Source organism: Haliotis asinina, chromosome 9 (assembly GCF_037392515.1).
Source record: "Haliotis asinina isolate JCU_RB_2024 chromosome 9, JCU_Hal_asi_v2, whole genome shotgun sequence".
NCBI lineage: Eukaryota > Metazoa > Mollusca > Gastropoda > Lepetellida > Haliotidae > Haliotis > Haliotis asinina.
Genome location: NC_090288.1, coordinates 19,218,242 through 19,238,427, shown reverse-complemented (window position 1 = coordinate 19,238,427; position 20,186 = coordinate 19,218,242). Strand labels below are relative to the sequence as shown.

At 38.8% G+C, this 20,186-nt stretch overlaps 1 protein-coding gene across 1 annotated transcript; it reads left to right on the top strand.

Annotated features, from left to right (window-relative positions):
- Positions 1–7,754: 7,754 nt before the first annotated feature.
- LOC137295557 (uncharacterized) lies at positions 7,755–18,282 on the top strand. The gene is made up of 3 exons (XM_067826951.1): positions 7,755–7,869; positions 14,473–14,539; positions 15,278–18,282. Exons 1-3 carry the CDS (start codon positions 7,855–7,857, stop codon positions 15,748–15,750), a joined length of 555 nt encoding a protein of 184 aa, XP_067683052.1. The 5' UTR covers positions 7,755–7,854; the 3' UTR covers positions 15,751–18,282.
- Positions 18,283–20,186: the final 1,904 nt, after the last annotated feature.

Sequence of the window (20,186 nt, the reverse complement as noted above, 5' to 3'; positions counted from 1 at the left end):
GAGATCTCAACACCACACATACATCCATCATTGACTGTGAGGAGATCTCAACACGACTCATACATCCATCATTGACTGTGAGGAGATCTCAACACCACACACACATCCGTCATTGACTGTGAAGAGATCTCAACAGCACATGTACATCCATCATTGACTGTGAGGAGATCTCAACACCACACACACATCCGCCATTGAATGTGAAGAGATCTCAACACCACTCATACATCCATCATTGACTGTGAGGAGATCTCAACACCACACACACATCCGTCATTGACTGTGAAGAGATCTCAACAGCACACGTACATCCATCATTCACTGTAAAGAGATCTAAACACCACACATAAATCCGTCATTGACTGTGAGGAGATCTCAACGACACACATACATCCATCACTCACTGTGAAGAGATCTCAACACCACACATACATCCATCATTCACTGTGAAGAGATCTCAACACCACACACACATCCATCATTCACTGTGAAGAGATCTCAACACCACACACACATCCATCATTCACTGTGAAGAGATCTCAACACCACACACACATCCATCATTGACTGCGAAGAGATCTCAACACCACTCATACATCAATCATTCACTGTGAAGAGATCTCAACACCACACACACATCCAACATTCACTGTGAAGAGATCTCAACACGACTCATACATCCATCATTGACTGTGATAGTTGAATTATAGACAGATCAACTAATGTGAAGTCATATTTACTTTATTAAAAATGTATTATGAAAACAAATGAAACACTTTGAAGGTTAATCATCTGCGAGTGGTAGAAATGGTCAAAAAACTATTAGGATGAAAAAAAAACGAAGCCAATGTACGTCTCTATATTTTGTCTCATAACCCTAATTTGTTTATTGTCATATTTGTATGATTTTTAAAATTAATAAAAGAACACACGGTCTGCTTATACATATAGCAAATTTCTAACATGACAGCAACATTTATACATTGTATAGATTGCCAATGTGGATCCTATTTCACACACACACGCGATCTAGTGTGTGTTTTCTGTCATATAGATTCTGCTGAATGCTACAACAAATAAATTAAAACAAAATGCAAATAATGAATGCAAAACTGACTAATTTTATAGCAACAATGTCAGGATACTACCTTGTTCAGGAATGTATCCATCAATATCCACATAAAAGAAATGGTATTCCATTCATCTGCAGCTGGTAAATAATCCTGCTCTATGTCGTGTGTCTTACAACAGTCTAATTTGCGAAAAAGTAACACATCGTTTCACGTCTTTCACATTGGTGAAAACCTGATAAACCTCTCATTGGTCACCCAAGATAGCACACCTGGCAACTAATTGTATGGTGTCCACCATTCTAAGCACATGTAATTTATTTAACCAATAATGAGCAATCAATCAACGCAAGGGTGGTCAATTCTTTGAAGGGAGGATCTTGTTTTCACACACTTTACGACAGGGTGTAGTCAGTATAGATGAGTACATCTACACACACTTTTGGCAAACCCACTAGATGATAAAAGTAATTAATCGATCAGTGTGTTATCAGTTAATCCTTTGATCGATGTTTGTTTTTGTAACTCAGCTGATAAACCCTCTTGCGTCACTTAAATGCACATATTACATAACATACAATACATTTGCCATTACAGACGTTAATTTATAATGTTGAGTATTTACTCCATACAGGAGAAATGCCAGTGGGAACCTTTGTTCAATAACCTAAGTGGTGTTACTACTAATTATACCTGTTATAAATTCATTAATTGACCATCCAGAGAATGATGACAAATAACACGTGCAGGTTTGCACCATCAAATGCGAGTTACAGCAAGGAAGATGTAATCTCTGTGTCGCATGCAGCCTGAAAACACTTATGGGCCGAAACTGTTTTGAGGATACCAACGGAACTTCGTTACATAAGGAATACATACTGTCATTTGCTGTGTACTTGGGTAAATAGGTGTAATAAGTTTTTTTTGATGTAAGAACATTTTCAGATTTCTCTACCAAAGGCAAAGTCATCTACTTTCGTTTACGAATTCAAATAAATCAACTGTGTGTTTTTATTATCATAAATAACAAGAGTCATCAGAAGATGACATATCCTCCCAGCCCCCACATATTTGAAAGGACAAATCATCGGACAGTTACTTATTGCGTTTTTAGACCATGTCTGAATTGTTTCCATGGAATTCATGAAAAATATAAATGCCATATGTCTGTAATCAGAAAAAGTCACCATTTCAAGATCTGTCTCGTATATCTGCCAAGATGTTTTGAAAGATACGAAATGGTTTTTGAGGTGTGCTCCGGAAACGACATCAGCAACATGTTCATGGAACCGAGAAAATAATACATCAGAAAAAAAACCAGGAAATAGCAAAAGGCACCACTTTGGGATCTGCCACACATATCTACCAAGTAACACTGACAGATATTAAGAAGTATTTGAGTTCTGCTCTGGAAACGAAACACACCTCTCACTTTTCAGACTAAGTACAAAATGCTTCTATGGAAACCGAGAAACTAAGATAATCACAAAAGCCTGTAAGTAGCAAAAGGCACCACGTTAGGTTCCGATTGATATATCTACCAAGTTCTGCAGAAAAATATTGGAAAGTTCTGCTCCAGAAACGAAGCACTTCCTCCATTTTGAGACTAAGTCTGAACCGTTTCCATGGAAACAGAGAAAACAATAAATCACAAAAACTTGTCAATACCAAAAGGAACTACTTTGGTGTGTCTGCCACATATATCTACCAAGTAACACTGACAGATATTAAGAAGTTTTTGAGTACTGCTCCAGAAACGAACACACCTCTCACTTTTGAGACAATGTCTGAATCGTTTCCATGGAAACCGAGAAATTAAGAAATCACAAAAACCTGTAACTAGCAAAAGGCAACACTTTAGGGCCTGCCACACATATCGACCAAGTTTTGCAGAAAAATATGGAATGGTTTTTGAGTTCTGCTCAGGAAAAATGCTTCTATGGAAACCGAGAAACTAAGATAATCACAAAAGCCTGTAAGTAGCAAAAGGCACCACGTTAGGTTCCGATTGATATATCTACCAAGTTCTGCAGAAAAATATTGGAAAGTTCTGCTCCGGAAACGAAGCCCATTCCTCCATTTTGAGACTAAGTCCGAAACATTTCCATGGAAACCGAAAAAATAATAAATCACAAAAACCAGTAAATAGCAAAAGGCACCACTTTGGGGTCTGCCACATATATCTACCAAGTTTTGCAGAAAAATATAGAATGGTTTTTGAGTTATGCTCCGGAAATGAAGCCTGCCCCACCACTACACTAACACCAAAATGTTCCATAGAAAAACAAAAAAAATAAAAATGCCAAAAATCTGTAAATAGCACAAGAGTCATCAGAATATGACATATCCCTCCAGCCCCCACATATTTGAAAAGAAGAATCATCCGACAATTACTTATTGTGTTTTTAGACCAAGTGTGAATTGTTTCCATGGAATTCATGAAAAATGTAAATGCCATATATCTGTAATCAGAAAAAAATCACCATTTCAAGATCTGTCTTGATTACACGGTGCCATTTAGGAAGTGGACAAATGCAACATATGTCATATTGGGGATTTCACTTCCTCAGTAAAGTAAAAATTCTAGTACTTTTTTGGTTGAGTCCCATTCGGGATTCGAACCCGCACCCTCAGAGTCAGGCACCTAATCGCCAGCACACAAAGTCAGCCACCTAACCTGCTCAGCCACCGCAACTTTGCGAAGTGAAATCCCAAACATGACATATGTTGCATTTGACCACTTCCTAAATGGCATTGTGTAATCATAGCTTTCGGCCGTGGGAGCCGTGCCAATTCACACTTATCAGAGGGATACACAAAGTACGCAGTCTAGATTACCAGTTGTCCAACTTTTATTTTGTGGAAGTCGCGGTGGCTGAGCGGGTTAGGCGGCTGACTTTGTGTGCTGGCGATTAGGTGTCTGACTCTGAGGGTGTGGGTTCGAATCCCGAATGGGACTCAACCAAAAAAGTACTAGAATTTGTACTTTACTGAGGAAGTGAAATCCCAAATATGACATATGTTGCAACATCTGTCTTGTATATCTGCCAAGGTCTTTTGAAAGATATGAAATGGTTTTCGAGTAGTGCTCCAGAAACGAAGTCAGCAACATGTTCATGGAATAATAATAATACATCATACAAACCTGTAAATAGCAAAGGGCACCACTTTGTGGTCTGCCACACATATCTACCAAGTAACACTGACAGATATTAACAAGTTTTTGAGTTCTGCTCTGGAAACGAAACACACCTCTCATTTTTGAGACTAAGTCAAAAATGTTTCTATGGAAACTGAGAAAATGATAAATCTCAAAAACCTGTAAGTAGCAAAAGGCACCACTTTAGGTCCTGATTGATATATCTACCAAGTTTTGAAGAAAAATATTGAACGGTTTTTGAGTTCTGCTCCGGAAACACAGCACATTCCTCCATTTTGAGACTAAGTCCAAAACGTTTCCATAGAAACAGAGAAAATAATAAATCAGAAAAACATGTAAATAGCAAAAGGCACCACACTGGGGTCTGCCACACATATCTACCAAGTAACACTGACAGATATTAAGAAGTTTTTGAGTTCTGCTCCGGAAACGAAACACACCTCTCATTTTTTAGACAAAGTCTGATTCGTTTAACCATGGAAACCGAGAAACTAAGAAATCACAAAAGCCTGTAAATAGCAAAAGGCACCATTGCAGCTTCTGATTGGATTGGTATCTACCAAGTTTTGCAGAAAAATATTGAATATAAAGCACATCCCTTCATTTTGAAGGGAAACATTTCCATGGAAACCCAGAAAATATTATATCACAAAAACCTGGAACTACCAAAAGGCACCACTTTGGGGCCTGCCACACATATCAACCAAGTTTTGCAGAAAAATATTGAACGGTTTTTGAGTTCTGCTCCAGAAACGAAGCCCATTCCTCCATTTTGAGACTAAGTCCGAAAAATTTCCATGGAAACCGAGAAAATAATAAATCACAAAAACCTGTACATAGCAAAAGGCACCACTTTGGGGTCTGCCACATATATCTACCAAGTTTTGCAGAAAAATATTGAATGGTTTTTGAAACGGGGCCTGCCCCACCATTCAACTAACACCAAAATGTTCCATGGGAAAACAAAAAAAATAAAAATGCCAAAACTCTGTAAACAGCAAAAGGTACAGCTATAGGTTGAGAGCATTACATCTATCAAGTTTGGTCTAAAAATATTGAACGGTTTCTGAGTTATGCTCAGAACAAAATGATTGCGGAGGGACGGAGGGATGGACAGATGAGGCGTCAACTATATCCCCCCGCATTACATGCCGGGGGGATAATAAAACGGGGTAGCTACCATAGCTATGATATTTGCTATCACAGCTGAAACAACACTCAAAACTATCTAAATATATAGCTTTGCAATCTTTCGGACTGAAACAAATGGCTTGCTATGTGCCTGTAGACATCATATTTTCGCGTAACATGATTAAATATCAAGGTTAAAAACACAGAAATAGGATCAAATTGGATCAGTCACTATAACATCCAAGCATCCGAAAAAAACTACACTGCTGGGATGTTTGTTACGATCAGACAAGGAATACCATGGATATTTTTAAATAATGGCATATGATGGGCATCCGGCCTCCTGACCGTTTAGATGAAGAAATTCTGCTAATATGGACAGGAGCCCAGTTCCTTTGTCCGCCACGATCGAGGGAGCGGGCGCTGACCAAGTTGCAGTTTGGTTTCGTAATTAGACCGTTGGAGAGAAACATTATTCGCTCCGCATCAGTGCTCCTTTAAAATTAGCGGTAATAATACAGTGGGTAAGGGTATTCTGGATCACTGCCATGGACATTACCCCCTAGAAACTGTAAATCTCGATGGATTTCTTTACTCAATCTCTCATTTTAAAGCCGAGACATTGCTCTTTAAGGTCATATATTTTGTTTTACTTGATCTGAACCAGAAGTTTACTTGAGCCCCCTGTAACGAGGATACCTATCATTGTGTAATTTGTCGTTGGCACATCAGGAAAAGGTAACTCATTCGGAATGGCCCGTCTCAAATAAGACTAGAATCAAGATGCTTCACGTTAACTCTCCATTGCATGCATATACTTTTCACCTGTAAAAAGCAACAAAAATCTTTTCTACATCTGCCATATTTTTGGAGAAATGAGCAATTTATGGGACCACATGTTTAAGTCAATTCCGGATCACCAGAAAATAGGGATCACCTCAAGACCACCGAAAAATGTTAATTACTGTTGAAATGAAGTAATTAGTTTCACGATCTTACTTCAGTTGCCTTTATTTAAAATATACACTCACTCAAGGGTCTGTCTTAGATGTTCTTTGCACAGAGTACATACATAAAACGTTTTGGCCTTCATTTCGCCAAAAAGTAATTTGCGGTACAGAACTGTCTGTCAGGTAAAAGGTTAAGAATATTGGAAATAACTTGACAATACTTTGGGGTTGAAATTGTTTTGTTTTATTTTCAAGTCATATTATTCTTTTTTTTTAATAACTTGATGAATTTTAGTGATGAATTATGCCAGAGGCAGAAGCAATGAGGTTGGAGTAAACTCGAACTATAGTTTGTTTCATTTTTCAACACAAGAAGATACACACCTACAAAGAGTTCAAATAGGCTGGTATTAATAGATTATGCTCGTTAGCTTTACAATCAGTAACTGATGATGTGATGTTAAAAAAGCTCCTGACTGAATGGAGCGTTAAAGGTTCTGAAAAAATGGGTTATTTTGCCTCGATAGTTGTACTTTACAAGTTAAAGTCGCATATAAAAGATACGACAAAATAATATATATCAATACTGAAGAGATCAGTACCATAAACCACTTATGTATTAACCCCAAGAAAATATTTTTCAGCCCACACTGGTACCTGGAATCATGATTCTGGAGTATGTTGTTATGAGCAGCAAGTGTTAAAACTATCTACCAAGCGGATGTTGTTATCAACTGCAATGTTTGTTAATTATTCGTTTATCAAACATTATGAATATTGTTAACGCATCTATTTAATTAAACGTGTGTGACTGTTTGACACAGACCCCTCTTGCCCCAAACGAGCAGCAATAACCGAACACTGCCTCGTTATGTCACGTGATCCGGAACACCCTAAAATGATTCGGAACTGCTGTAACGGCTGAGCGTATCTTTTGCGATATTTATAAGTCAGTCAGGATTAATTTCATATTTTGGTGTAAGTAACATGAAACATTTTTCAGTCAGAAATTGCCCTTAGGTGCTTCAGATATATTTTTGCGGAGGCGCATGCAGTTGGTTTTTCGTAAGTGATCCGGAACTGCCCTACGCACTGTATAGACACAACGCCCCTATCGGAAACAGTGTCCGTAACACTTGAAACACGCTGTTTCCCATCGTTACACCTTATTGCCTAGTAACATATGGTGTATGACCGAATTACAATTGTACTGTAGTAAATGGATCGTTTGATACACAAGATAAGTAGTAAATTACCAGTTTGAGAAATTTAGCATTGTTACCAGCTCTTCGGCCTTTCCCTTAACCAACTTAACGTCTGCAGTTGCACGCCATCGACGATATTGTAGGGTTGGTGAAACCCTGTCTGTCATGACAGCTATTTGTAAGATTTCATAATAACCGAGTACTAGTTTGGAGTTATTTCCCTTAGATGTCAGACACTTCCGGGTTTGGGCTACTGGCAACATGTTGGTGGTATTGCCCAACTCAAAGCTTCGGAATTTTCCAGGATTATTGTAGATGCGAAGACGGCGTCCAGAGTCATGACAGTTGATAAGGTGAATTTCTCCGTAAACCTACTATATTTGTATCGAAAATGTGTTGCTAAAATAAGCTAGGTTACAGTCGAGTTTACTTGAAATGTCAAATATCTATCGTTCATATGAATAAACTTGTATTCCAGCCAAGGCCTACATTCAGTTGTCGAGCACACCTTGGTATAGTGCGAAGTCGTCTAGTTATATGCTGGACTAGTCAAATATCCAGAACTTGCAGAAGGGAAACAATGATTTTTTGGTTATATAATAAAGATATACAGTGGAAGCTGTCAAAACCGACATCTGTCTGATTCGGCAAGTTGTCAACGCTGGCTTAAATTCTCAGTCCCATCTGTGCCTTGTACATTTATCATAAGCACATTGCAGTACATTGTCTAAACCTGATTATTTCTTCAGTCCCAATGAGTGCCGGTTTAGACAGCTTCCACTGTACAGTGCTTGACCAACAGACCAAATAAAAATTGAGATATTTTACAGAATCAAAACATGGGCTTTGAAGTTACATGTTTAGGAATTCCTATAACTTTTTATTCTTGTTTTTAAAATATGGAAAGTTTAATAATGTTACTACCGAGAGGTAGTTGCTTTGACCAGTTTTAATCAGTAGTCCAAGAATTTCAGGTTACATCAAAACATATCGCAGGTCCTCAACAACCTGTGACGTCATGAACATTAACACACAAAAGGGGAGGTTACTCCTGAAATGAGTTGAACATTACATCCCCTTTCCTTTGATAACTTTGACGAAGGGAAATCTTATTGGCCATATTTAAAAGTCACTTTGGCACACACAAGTCTTGAAACTAATCTTTGACGCAACACAAATTCCAACTTGAAAGTCACAACTTTAGTATGCACTCACTCTGAGGTGCTTAAAATTAAATGTCATTGTTAAGCTCAACGTGAAAGACCATGCAAATTTAAAAGTCACAAGTTGAGTTTTTTGGATGGCACTACACATCTGCTGGATCTGGTCTTCAGTGGTGAACAGGTCCATGTTGACAACTGCTGTTATTTCACTGAAGCATCAGGAGCTTGTTGTGATGCAGGCAGATCTGGATCAGCAAGTGCTGGCATGGATGCCAACTGCTGTCGAGTTCTTCGATAGAGACCTGCTGGGGTGTCGATGACATGCGACCTGGAGTAGTATGACTGATGAGCAATCATGCCATGACCTAGAGTGCTTGAATAGACTGTCCTGGGTCAGGCTGACCTGGGTCTCTTGCTTGGTGTCGCCTATCAAAGTTCTGCTTCTGGTCTGCTTTGGTAACCTGGTCTTTTAACCTCGGCTTGCTGACATCTGGTAGTTTCGGGTTAAGTAGCTCCGGAAGTACAGGAACTGTTGTTCGTAGGCGCCGCCCCATAAGAAGTTCAGCCAGACTGTAACCATTCTGTTGGGGGTTGTCTAGTAGGATGACAGGGCTAGATAGGGATCCTTTTCCTTCTTCAGCAGAAGTTTGACGGTCTTCACAGCTCTTCCTGCTTCTCCATTGCTTTGAGCAAAGGTAGGAATGCTTGTTACATGAGTGAATCTGTATCCCTTGAGAATTTGTCGAAGTAATTGCGAAGTAACTGTGGTCCATTGTCAGACATGACTATCTCTGGAATACCATGTCTGGCGAAGATAGACTTCAGGTGCTTCACTACATCCAAGCTTGTAGCTGGAGATAGTTTGGTTATGTCAATGTATCTTGAGTAGTAGTCAGTAACTAGTAAATAGTCTGTGTTATGCAGATGGAAGAGGTCCATTGCAATCTTCTGCCAAGGGCAATCTGGTAGATATAAGGCAAAAGATGTTCAGGACGATTTACGTTTTCCTTGATGCAGCCCATGCAGTTTTCTACTAACTCTCATAGTTGTGGAGGCCATTAGACCGACTGTTTTGCCCATTGCACTTGACATTGCCTTGATGTCCCTTGTGTAACTGGTCTAGCATGCTGAGATGCATCAACATGGGATGGCTAATCTGTTGCCTCTGAGAAGGCGTCCTTTTTCAGCAGTGAATTCATGTCTGAAGGGATAGAACAGTTTGATAGCTCCAGGCAGTTTTCTGTGGTCAGGCCATTCTTGTTGACACTTGGTCCTGTTGGAGTTCACTGCGCAGCTCATCAAGACGCTTTTCTGATGCTGGAGTCATTTGGGTAACTTGTTTCACATATGCATCAACGTCCTGACTGAGCTCCTGCTCTGGCTTCAAGGCTGTTGACTTAAGAGGTGCACGAGAGAGTGTATCAGTGACAACGAGCGTTTTTCCGAGTACATGGTCAACAGAGTAGCGATATTTCATCCTCATTCAGAACCGCTGTACTCTTGGTGCCAACAAGTCAAGATCCTTGGATCCCAGCAATGCTACCAATGGTTTATGGTCTGTCTTGATGAAGTCCAGTCCGGTCAGATAGGTTGAGAACTTTTCATGTGCACATGTTGTAGCTAGAGCTTCCTTTTCCACTTGGGCATACCTCTGTTCCGTCACTGTCAGTGATCTTGATGCGTAGGCATCTGGTCTCCAATCTTCGTCATGTAGCATGAGAAGTACTGCTCCCAGACCATATGATGAAGCGTCGGGAGATATCTTGGTGTCTTTTGATGCGTCGTAGTGAGCTAACACTTTCATTGAACTTGTCTCTTCCTTGATCTTTCGGAATGCTTCCTTTTGTGGTTTATCCCAGCACCATGCAGAGTTGGCTCTGAGAAGATCTCTTATTGGCTTGTACTTTTCTGCTAATTTTAGTGAGAATTTTCAGAGGAAGTTGACCATCCCGAAGAAACGACGAACTTCTACAACAGAAGACAGCTCTTGCATGTCGTTAATAGCCTTGTCTTTATCAGGGTCAGCTCTGATTCCTGATTCGTTGATGATGAAAACCAGGAACATATTCTGAGTTTGAGCAAATTCACATTTGTCATAAAAAAACGTCAAAGTTCAAAGTCACTCCTGCAGCCTGCACCAATACAGCTTTCAGTCAAGTGTTGTGCTCCTCTATGGTTGTTGGAATAGCGCCGCCATATTTTTTTACCTTGACTGCTTTACTGACCTCTGTTAAAATTCTCACTGGAAAAGTTCACTTTTATACAACATCAATGAAATAAAAGTCTTAAGTTCACAGTATATAATTCAGGTATTTGATTCAAGCTGATATTTCAGAACAATATCACCTTTTGTTCACCTCAGAGTAAACAATCCATGTTGCAGTCTTCGCCATGCACGCCGATTGCTCCCGGGCTTCGAAGTTTTCAAAGTTGTCCTAGTTTCCGTTTGCTGTTAGGAGTTTACAGTGCACACACACTTTTGTAGTCCTGGGTCTGTACAGCCAGTGTTTCACTTTCGACACCATGATTTGTTAGTGACGACCGAGAGGTAGTTGCTTTGACCGGTTTTAATCAGTAGTCCAAGAATTTCAGGTTACATCATGACATATTGCGGGTCCCCAACAACCTGTGACGTCATCAACATTAACATACAAATGGGGAGGTTACTCCTGAAATGAGTTGTCCTGGTACACTGATGTGCTTAACATTACATATAAGACAATGTAATAAGTGTTTCCAGTGGCATTTGGATCTGCACTGCGGCTCATTTGGGGTGGTAGCTAACGAAGATAACAGTGAAGTAAATTTATTGTACTAGCTTTAACCAGATCTAAAATTTTGTATACTACCAGTTTTTAGCTAGCCATGTTCACAGTGATTTGCACAAATCCAGCCTCTGCAACTACGACTGTACACATAAAAGGTTGTCATAATTGTTTTTTTTACATGCCGGGGGAATGTACTCGACGCCTCATCCATCTGTCCGTCCTTCCGTCCATCTGTAATCATTTTGTTTCCTGAGCATAACTCAGAAACCATTCAATATTTTTAGACCAAACTGGATAGATATAATAATCTCAACCTTTAATTGTGCCTTTTGCTATTACACAGTTTTGGCATTTTTATTTTTTTTGTTTTTCTTATGGAACATTTTGGTGTTAGTCTAATGGTGGGGTGGGCTTCGTTTCGGGAGAAGAACTCAAGAGCCGTTCAATATTTTTCTGCAAAACTTAGTAGATATATCAATCAGAACCTAAAGTGGGGCCTTTTGGTACTTATTATTTTCTCGGTTTCCATAGAAACCTTTCGGACTTAGTCTCAAAATGGAGGGATAGGCTTTGTTTAAGGAGCAGAACTCAAAAACCTTTCAGTATTTTTCTGCAAAAGATGTTTGAGGCAGACTACAAAGTCATGCCTTTTGCTGTCTATAAAGTTTTGGCATATGTATTTTTCCAGGTTTCCATGGAAACAATTCGGACTTAGTCTCAAAATGGACAGATGAGCTTTGTTTCTTAAAGAGACATCATGTAACTGTCAGATGATTTGTCCTTTCAAATATGTTGGATCCTGGGGGGATATGTCATCTTCTGATGACTGTTGTATAAATTATATGCTATGCACTTTTGAGTGGAAATCAGACACACAGACGGTCAGCCATCAAATTCACCAGTGGCAACACCAGTGACACCATGGCTATCAATATCTAGTAGTAGTATGTTGTAGTTGAGAAGAGAAATACTTATTAATACTCACCCTCTCATCCATTACATAAACCATTGTTATATACAAACAGGACATTGTTGTCCAAAACTCCAGGTCTTCTCCAGAAATGTTGAGCTTCAATTGATGAGTGTTGATTTACTTCATATCAAAAGATACAAAGTTGAGATTCTTTGTATGATCCAAAATTTTTCTTCCTTTGCTTTATTTGTGAAAAGTAAAATTACTGTTTTGGTGGTAAAAGTATGTTTAAACAGCTCCATGGCAGTGAGGTCATTTGATTATGATTTCACCATGGAAGTGAAAGTTTTGAGACAGTGTCAATGAGTATGTGCAAGAATCTCCCATGGAAGCCAGCCTTGAATGATAAAAGCAGTTCATAAAGATACGAGTTTAGCACTCTTCCCTCTGTGACTTCCTTCACTACATACCTTGTCCCCATACACAAAGGGTTCATAACATTACGGCACATCCTAACCCCATGCATTATCATACGAATGACATAGTGCTTTGAACGTTTTGTGGATCGATCCCCAGGAGTCCAGCTGTGTCATACACAAAACTTGATCAAAAGATTCAATCCTTGGGTGCCAGTTTTAAACATCACATATTCTCAACAGGGGAATAGTTGTAATCTTATAACTTGGTGAAAACAAATTATGATCTAACTGATTCTCAACTGACTTTAGACTGTGATGACACAATTTTACAAAATGGCTGTGCCCTGGTGCAAACATCTGCCAGTCTGAGTATAATAGCTGTTTAGGATTGTTTTCAAGTTAAAAAATCTGAATATTTTCTATGGTAGTAAAATATGTATCTTGCAATGCAATGATTCGGCATGTCTCTGTTACGTTGAGAAATCATCAAAGTTCCTTACACATTTAAAGGTCACATGCAACCAAAAAGTCAAACATAGTTAAAACACAGTTATAAAGAAACAAATAAATAAAATAATAAGCATATAATTGGAAATTAAAAGTGCAATATTTTGTACTTGGGTTTTCCTCCCTCGAAACGAAGCAGTCGCGATACTGAACCCAGTCAAAACTGGTAGGTGTGCAATCAAGTGTACCAAAGCCATTTCATTGGCCACTTGTTCATTTGCTGATACGCTAAGCCGTGTCTTTGTTTTGGGCTTAAAAGCCCGATAGATGTTAATTTCAAACTGCATGTGGTCAATGATTGAAGTTGTGCATTGTCATTAGCAGACAGGAAGGCAGACATATAGGTGTCAGTAAACCAGACATTGAGTTTTCTCTCTGACAGAGTGTGCTTATCACAATCAACAAGTGTTTTCATGTAACGAGTAGATTATTTACTTTTTTGATACACACAACCATAATTAGGCTACTGCTCACGACCTCACACTCCATGAACCTACTTACCACGCATACGTTTTGAGCACAGCTGTTGAAACCAGTTTTTCCCCTAGCACTGGGGGAAAATTAGTGAATCGTTCGAACTCTGATTTCGCAGACTTTTTTTCATCGCATTTTTTCTTCAACTTTATAGGCTGAATTGGCATTTTTGATGATTTGTTTTGGTAAGTGCATACCGAAAGGTATCAGAATCTGCGAAGTTGTGTTTTATGTTGCATGTGACCTATAATATACAACTAACTGAAAATCTTTCTCACATGATGTCACTGCAGTTCGCTGCAGTGCTCAAGTGATAGCGCTACTCTGTGGTTTCTTTGGCAGGCGACTGTGAAGCAGATGACTTTTTGGCAGCTTTTAATCGCTTGGTGTTAATTAACCTCAAGTTTTCTAAGAATAACCACAATTCATTCATATGTATTGGTTAAAAGAGTACAAAAAGAAGAAAAGTTTATTCATTTATTAATAGGGAAAACAAACCATGATTAGTGATCATATAAAGTTACATATGCTGACTTTTGATAACAGCTTATCATACATGGAGTCTACTGTTGTGGTATCGTATTGCAATGACAGTAATTGATTGGAACACACATGGTACATTATTTGGGCCTAGCCTCCCATTTGATTTCTTTGTTGATAGGTAGATGGTGAGGTGGAACAGTATCTGTAATGTGTAATATTGTACTTTTAGGTATGTCTGGGTTGGCTGCCTCTTCTGTGTCTCCTTATCCCTCCTGCCCAGACAGCTGCAGTATCAGGTAAAATACCTCTGTCTCCTCGCCCCTCCTACTCAGTCAGTATCAGGTAACATATTCAGACAGTATCAGGTAACATACCTCTGTGTTTCCTCATCCCTCCTAGCCAGACAGCTGCAGTATCAGGTAACATACCTCTGTGTTTCCTCATCCCCCCTAGCCAGACAGCTGCAGTATCAGGTAGCATACCTCTGTGTTTCCTCATCCCTCCTAGCCAGACAGCTGCAGTATCAGGTAGCATACCTCTGTGTTTCCTCATCCCTCCTAGCCAGACAGCTGCAGTATCAGGTAACATACCTCTGTGTCTCCTCATCACTCCTACCCAGGCAGCTGCAGTATCAGGTAACATGCCTATTTGTCTCCTCATCACTCCTACCCAGACAGCTGCAGTATCAGGTAACATGCCTATGGGTCTCCTCATCACTCCTACCCAGGCAGCTGCAGTATCAGGTAACATGCTTATTTGTCTTCTTGTGAAGTATTTGTGTTTATGTATTGTTTGGATTTAAGGTTACTAAACTCGTCCAGGCATTTGGTAATTGATAGACTGAATAGTCCAATCAGCATCAGTTATCTGGTGTATAACCTAAGCCATACTGAGAAAACATTGTTCAACCTCATCTGTGTGTCAGGACCACCTTTTGCCTCTACTGATTCTATAGATCTAATCGCTAAGCTGTCTGACTCTATACTCCTGAATGAAAAGGTTTAATTTGAAATGTTTATGTGTTTGTCTCTTAGTGGGCACTGACGGGAGTGATGTGACAGTGCTGTTGGTGATGTTGGTGTCAGTGGCCATCACAGCTGGACTTGTGGTGCTGCTGCTGATGTGTATGGACTGCTACAATTCAGAGGTAGACAGCAGGTCCCACCCTGCCTGTGGAGGTCATCACACAGTGGGGGGGAACTACCCCACCTCTACCAGTCAAGTTAACGAGGCAGTCTTACAGTCATCAATCCGAAACAATGGCTACCATACGGGATCCTCAGACAATTCCCCTCTTCCATACTCGCTTTCTCCAAGTAATGTTCCAACAAGCAGCGGTTTCCGTGGTTATCAGAGTGACACTGTTCCAAGCTGTGCAGCACCATTATTGAACAGCAATACAGGATCTGCTGGAGGTGGTGGTCAAGTGAGAGCAGGGACACACTTCAACCCCCTGGAACCAAATGAGCCACCACCATCTTATGGTGAAGCTGTGCGATATAACTGACAGACAGTGCAGAAAACATTGACGTTCTCACACAATGGTTTTTAGTATGTGTGAACTACCATCTTGAGGTGTCTGTCTGACATCACTGCTGCAGAAGATAAACAATGCAAGTGAAATGTGATTAGAAAATTGTGAAAGAAAATATGAAAGATGTAGGGTCTCTGGGGACAAAGGTGAAAACCCTTGAATGACTAAGGTGAAGGTCATCCATGATTTCTGAGATTGATTCTACAATGAGTACAACCTCACCACCTTCCCACTGAGTTCCTCTGTTGTCTATAGTGTTCACAGTTAAGTGGTGCCATTTTCATACATTTCCCCAATAACTGCTCCAATGTATATGTTGTAAAATTTAGTAGGATGTCTTTATATGCTGTCATTATAATGTTTGTCTGGATTTATTATTATCTTCAAGCAGATGAACAATAAGAAGGTGAAGGTCAGAAGATTATTGTTTCAGAATGACAGACACAAACCATCACAAAGCCCATCTTTCCATAGAAACATGGAGAGCCTTTTCATTTCATGTGTAATTTCTGCCCAAGATAGAGTGACTGAGTTACATGTCCCTCTGATGTATACGTATACAGGCTCTGTTTGCTCATCATGTTTAGGTTCATGAAATATCTCATTCTAGAAACTTTGTATACACATGCTCATGTATTCACCAAACTGGTGCCTTTTTTATTTTTATGCATGCATTTTCAGGGCAACAAATTTGATTAAGGTCTGTGTTAGGGTAGAGTTAGTATTCGGAGCATTCTTAACTAGTTAACTATGGATTAGTGAAACTACTTGTAAACATAGCAGGCGAGTGCCTTTTATTAATTTTCAAAATTTATTTAGTTTAAACAAGGATCTCAGTTATCATGAAAGGGGAAGGGCTCTTTCCAGTAGTATTGTAAGGCAACCTGTACTTGTTTTGAGAAGCAACTAAACAGATCAGTTAGTCAAATATCGTGAGTGTGCGACGTTGGACTGTGACACAGATAATGGATGATGTAGTACTAATTTTGAAAAAGCAAATGAATGCATTCTGTAATTTTTATCTAGCCTGACTGAAAACTGAGTATAGAATTATTGTCTGATTTTACATGAGACGCATCTTTTGAGTGTATGGAACCCCATTAATGGCTGTTAGTTGGTAATCTTTGGCTAGTGCAAAGACATAGATATGTCTTTGGTAAGTAAGATGGTTGAGATACAATCTTATCCTAATATTTTATTTGAAAAAGTAGATTGGATTGCCCATGGATGTTAAGACAAGTTTTTTGCCAAATTGCCAAGTGTCCAGATAGCATTGATATGTTGGCCCATCATCACAGGTTTGGTTGGCCCATGGTTGTCAAACTGATGATGGGCCCATTTAGCTGCACAGTGGCCCATCATGTTGGATCATTGTTACCACCAAGCCAGGGCCCATACTTGGCCCAACTGAGTGATTTAGTTGGCCTTGTGTTATGACCACTGTACTTCAACATTTAACTCTTTCCTGATGTTTAGTTGGCCTTGTGTTGTGACCACTGTACTTCAACATTTAACTCTTTCCTGATGTTTAGTTGGCCTTGTGTTGCGACCACTGTACTTCAACATTTAACTCTTTCCTGATGTTTAGTTGGCCTTGTGTTATGACCACTGTACTTCAACATTTAACTCTTTCCTGATGTTTAGTTGGCCTTGTGTTGCGACCACTGTACTTCAACATTTAACTCTTTCCTGATGTTTAGTTGGCCTTGTGTTGTGACCACTGTACTTCAACATTTAACTCTTTCCTGATGTTTAGTTGGCCTTGTGTTGCGACCACTGTACTTCAACATTTAACTCTTTCCTGATGTTTAGTTGGCCTTGTGTTATGACCACTGTACTTCAACATTTAACTCTTTCCTGATGTTTAGTTGGCCTTGTGTTGCGACCACTGTACTTCAACATTTAACTCTTTCCTGATGTTTAGTTGGCCTTGTGTTGTGACCACTGTACTTCAACATTTAACTCTTTCCTGATGTGTGCATCATAGACGTGTGAACACCAAAGCAAATCAATCAAGTTAACTATGAAATTCTTGCTTGATTTTTGTTATTTGAACAGTATTGTATATCCCGAATCAAGAATAATGCTTCTCTCTTTCATCTGATATTCTTCCCCTAGGAAAAGGACATGGTATATTATATTATGTTTTATGTGGATAAAAAATGTAACAGCAGTAACTGTGACACACATATCTGGTGTAATGATGCTAAGCAATTGTTGGTTGTAAAGATGAATAATAGAGAGACTTAAATATGGACACAGTGTTGTAACTGACATGGACATTATGTTATTCAATCAGACAGTGTTAAATGTGACTAGTTACTAAGTATCATGGTTTTGCCAAGTTATTTTTTTTATCTGTACTATATATCAATTGCCTTTCAATACAGTATTAGTAAGTTTATTGGACTTAAATGATGATTTAAGCCAATTATTTCACTGTATATTCACAATGCAGTATCACAGAACTGATAATAAACTTGGAATATCATATGAAACTATCAATGATGACAAGTTTGGTACTTCCTTTTACTGTTCTTGATTAGTGTTTGAAAATAGTATCAAAGATTTTGTGATTTGAATAGAACTGCAGCTTCAGCACCCAGCTATGCGTCCCATGACATGCCTTCTGTTGACGGGTGAGAATGTAGCAGGGCGTGGAGTCATCACACCGACGACATCCTTACCTCGTCAGCTTGCTGACGGGGTAAACCTCTTTGGTCATGTGGACAAGGCATCCAACGTCGAATCAGTAGGTCCATCATTCGAATCCCAGCACAGGACTCGGAAATTTTGTGGCCACTACAGAGCCATGACACTTCTTCATGACACTGGACATTGTAGAAAACATTTATCACAATATAAGTTGTAATCAGAAGTAGCAGGATTTACACCTTGTTTTCATGTAACAGTGATGTGTGTGTGTGCATGAGTGCGTGCATATGTGTACACGAACAACAGGTAGAGTTTTATGGATGCACAACATCACACCAGCTTCCAAATGTCACTCAAAGAAGTGAGGATACATATTTGAGTATTTGTGTGTGTGTCTCTGTCTGTGATGGTCTGTCTAATGGTCAAATAACAAAATTTGTTTGAAAAATGAGGTATCATTATGTGTATATTGAATTTTGTTTTTAAAATTGTGCGGTATACCTTTATCTTCTGTAAATTTAAGTGTCACTTTTATTTAAAGAAATGCTCATCAGCAGAACGTTAATTTAAGAGATGTTGCCATCGTTAAAAAAATTATTATGAAAAGAAAATTGCGGATGATATATGCATTGCAGCAAGGTATGGAGATTTTAAATCGTTTTGGAAGTCTTTGAAATCCCTGATATGTGGTAAGAGTATGCAAAGTGGCATTTCTCCAGATATCTGGTTATCGCACTTCACATCATTATTTTGTCCTGAGCCAGGCAGTGAGGACAATATTTCTGATGAAACTGTATCTTATTTTTACATTCTCATTCCTGTGACCATTGTAATAACTTGACCCTTACTGATGAACTCTTAACGGGTCAAATCATAGAAAAAGAAATTGAAGATAGTATTGGTATGCTGAAATGAAACAAGGCTCCGGGCAAAGATGATATTCCAGCAGAATTTCTTAAGTTAGCTGACACTACAACTGTTACTAAATATTTACAATTGCTGTTTAATAAGATATTAGATACGGGTCACTTTCCCCAAGTGTGGAATACTGGAATGACTGTTCCTCTGTTTAAGACAGGAAGCAGATCAAATCTGAATAATTGCTTAATGTTATTGGTAAAGTGTTTATAGAAGTGTTTTAGAAAAACAAATAAGAATTTGGTTGGATGTTATTAATTTGATTTCAGAGTCTCAAGCAGGTTTCTGTGGTAGACAATATTTTTATCCTACAGTCGCTGTGTAACAAATATCTTTGTGAAAAAGGTAGTAGATATTACGTAGCATTCATCAATTTTACAAGAGCCTGTGATTACATTAACTTACAGGAAAAAAAATGTTGTATATGTTAGTTACAAAAAGTCGCTATAGTAAAATATGTAACATATTGAAGAGTATGTATTTATCAGTTAAAGCTTGTATAAAATCTGAAGATGGCATTGCGCAACAGTTTGAAACTTCGTGTGGTGTTCGCCTAGGTTGTGTTTTAAGCCCTGTGCTATTCATATTTTTTATAAATGAACTTATAATAGACATGTATAATCATGATAATAAATGTGATCATGGGATATTTATAAGCCAAGCTGTTGAAGACATAATGATGGCAGATGATGTTACAATGTCATTTACAGTACCAAGTTTACAAAGACAGTTGAATGTATTAGATGTTTTTTTGTAAAATATGGGGTCTGAAAGTGAATACAGAAAAAACAAATATAATACTTAAAAACGGTGGTATATTACTGAGAAACTAGAAA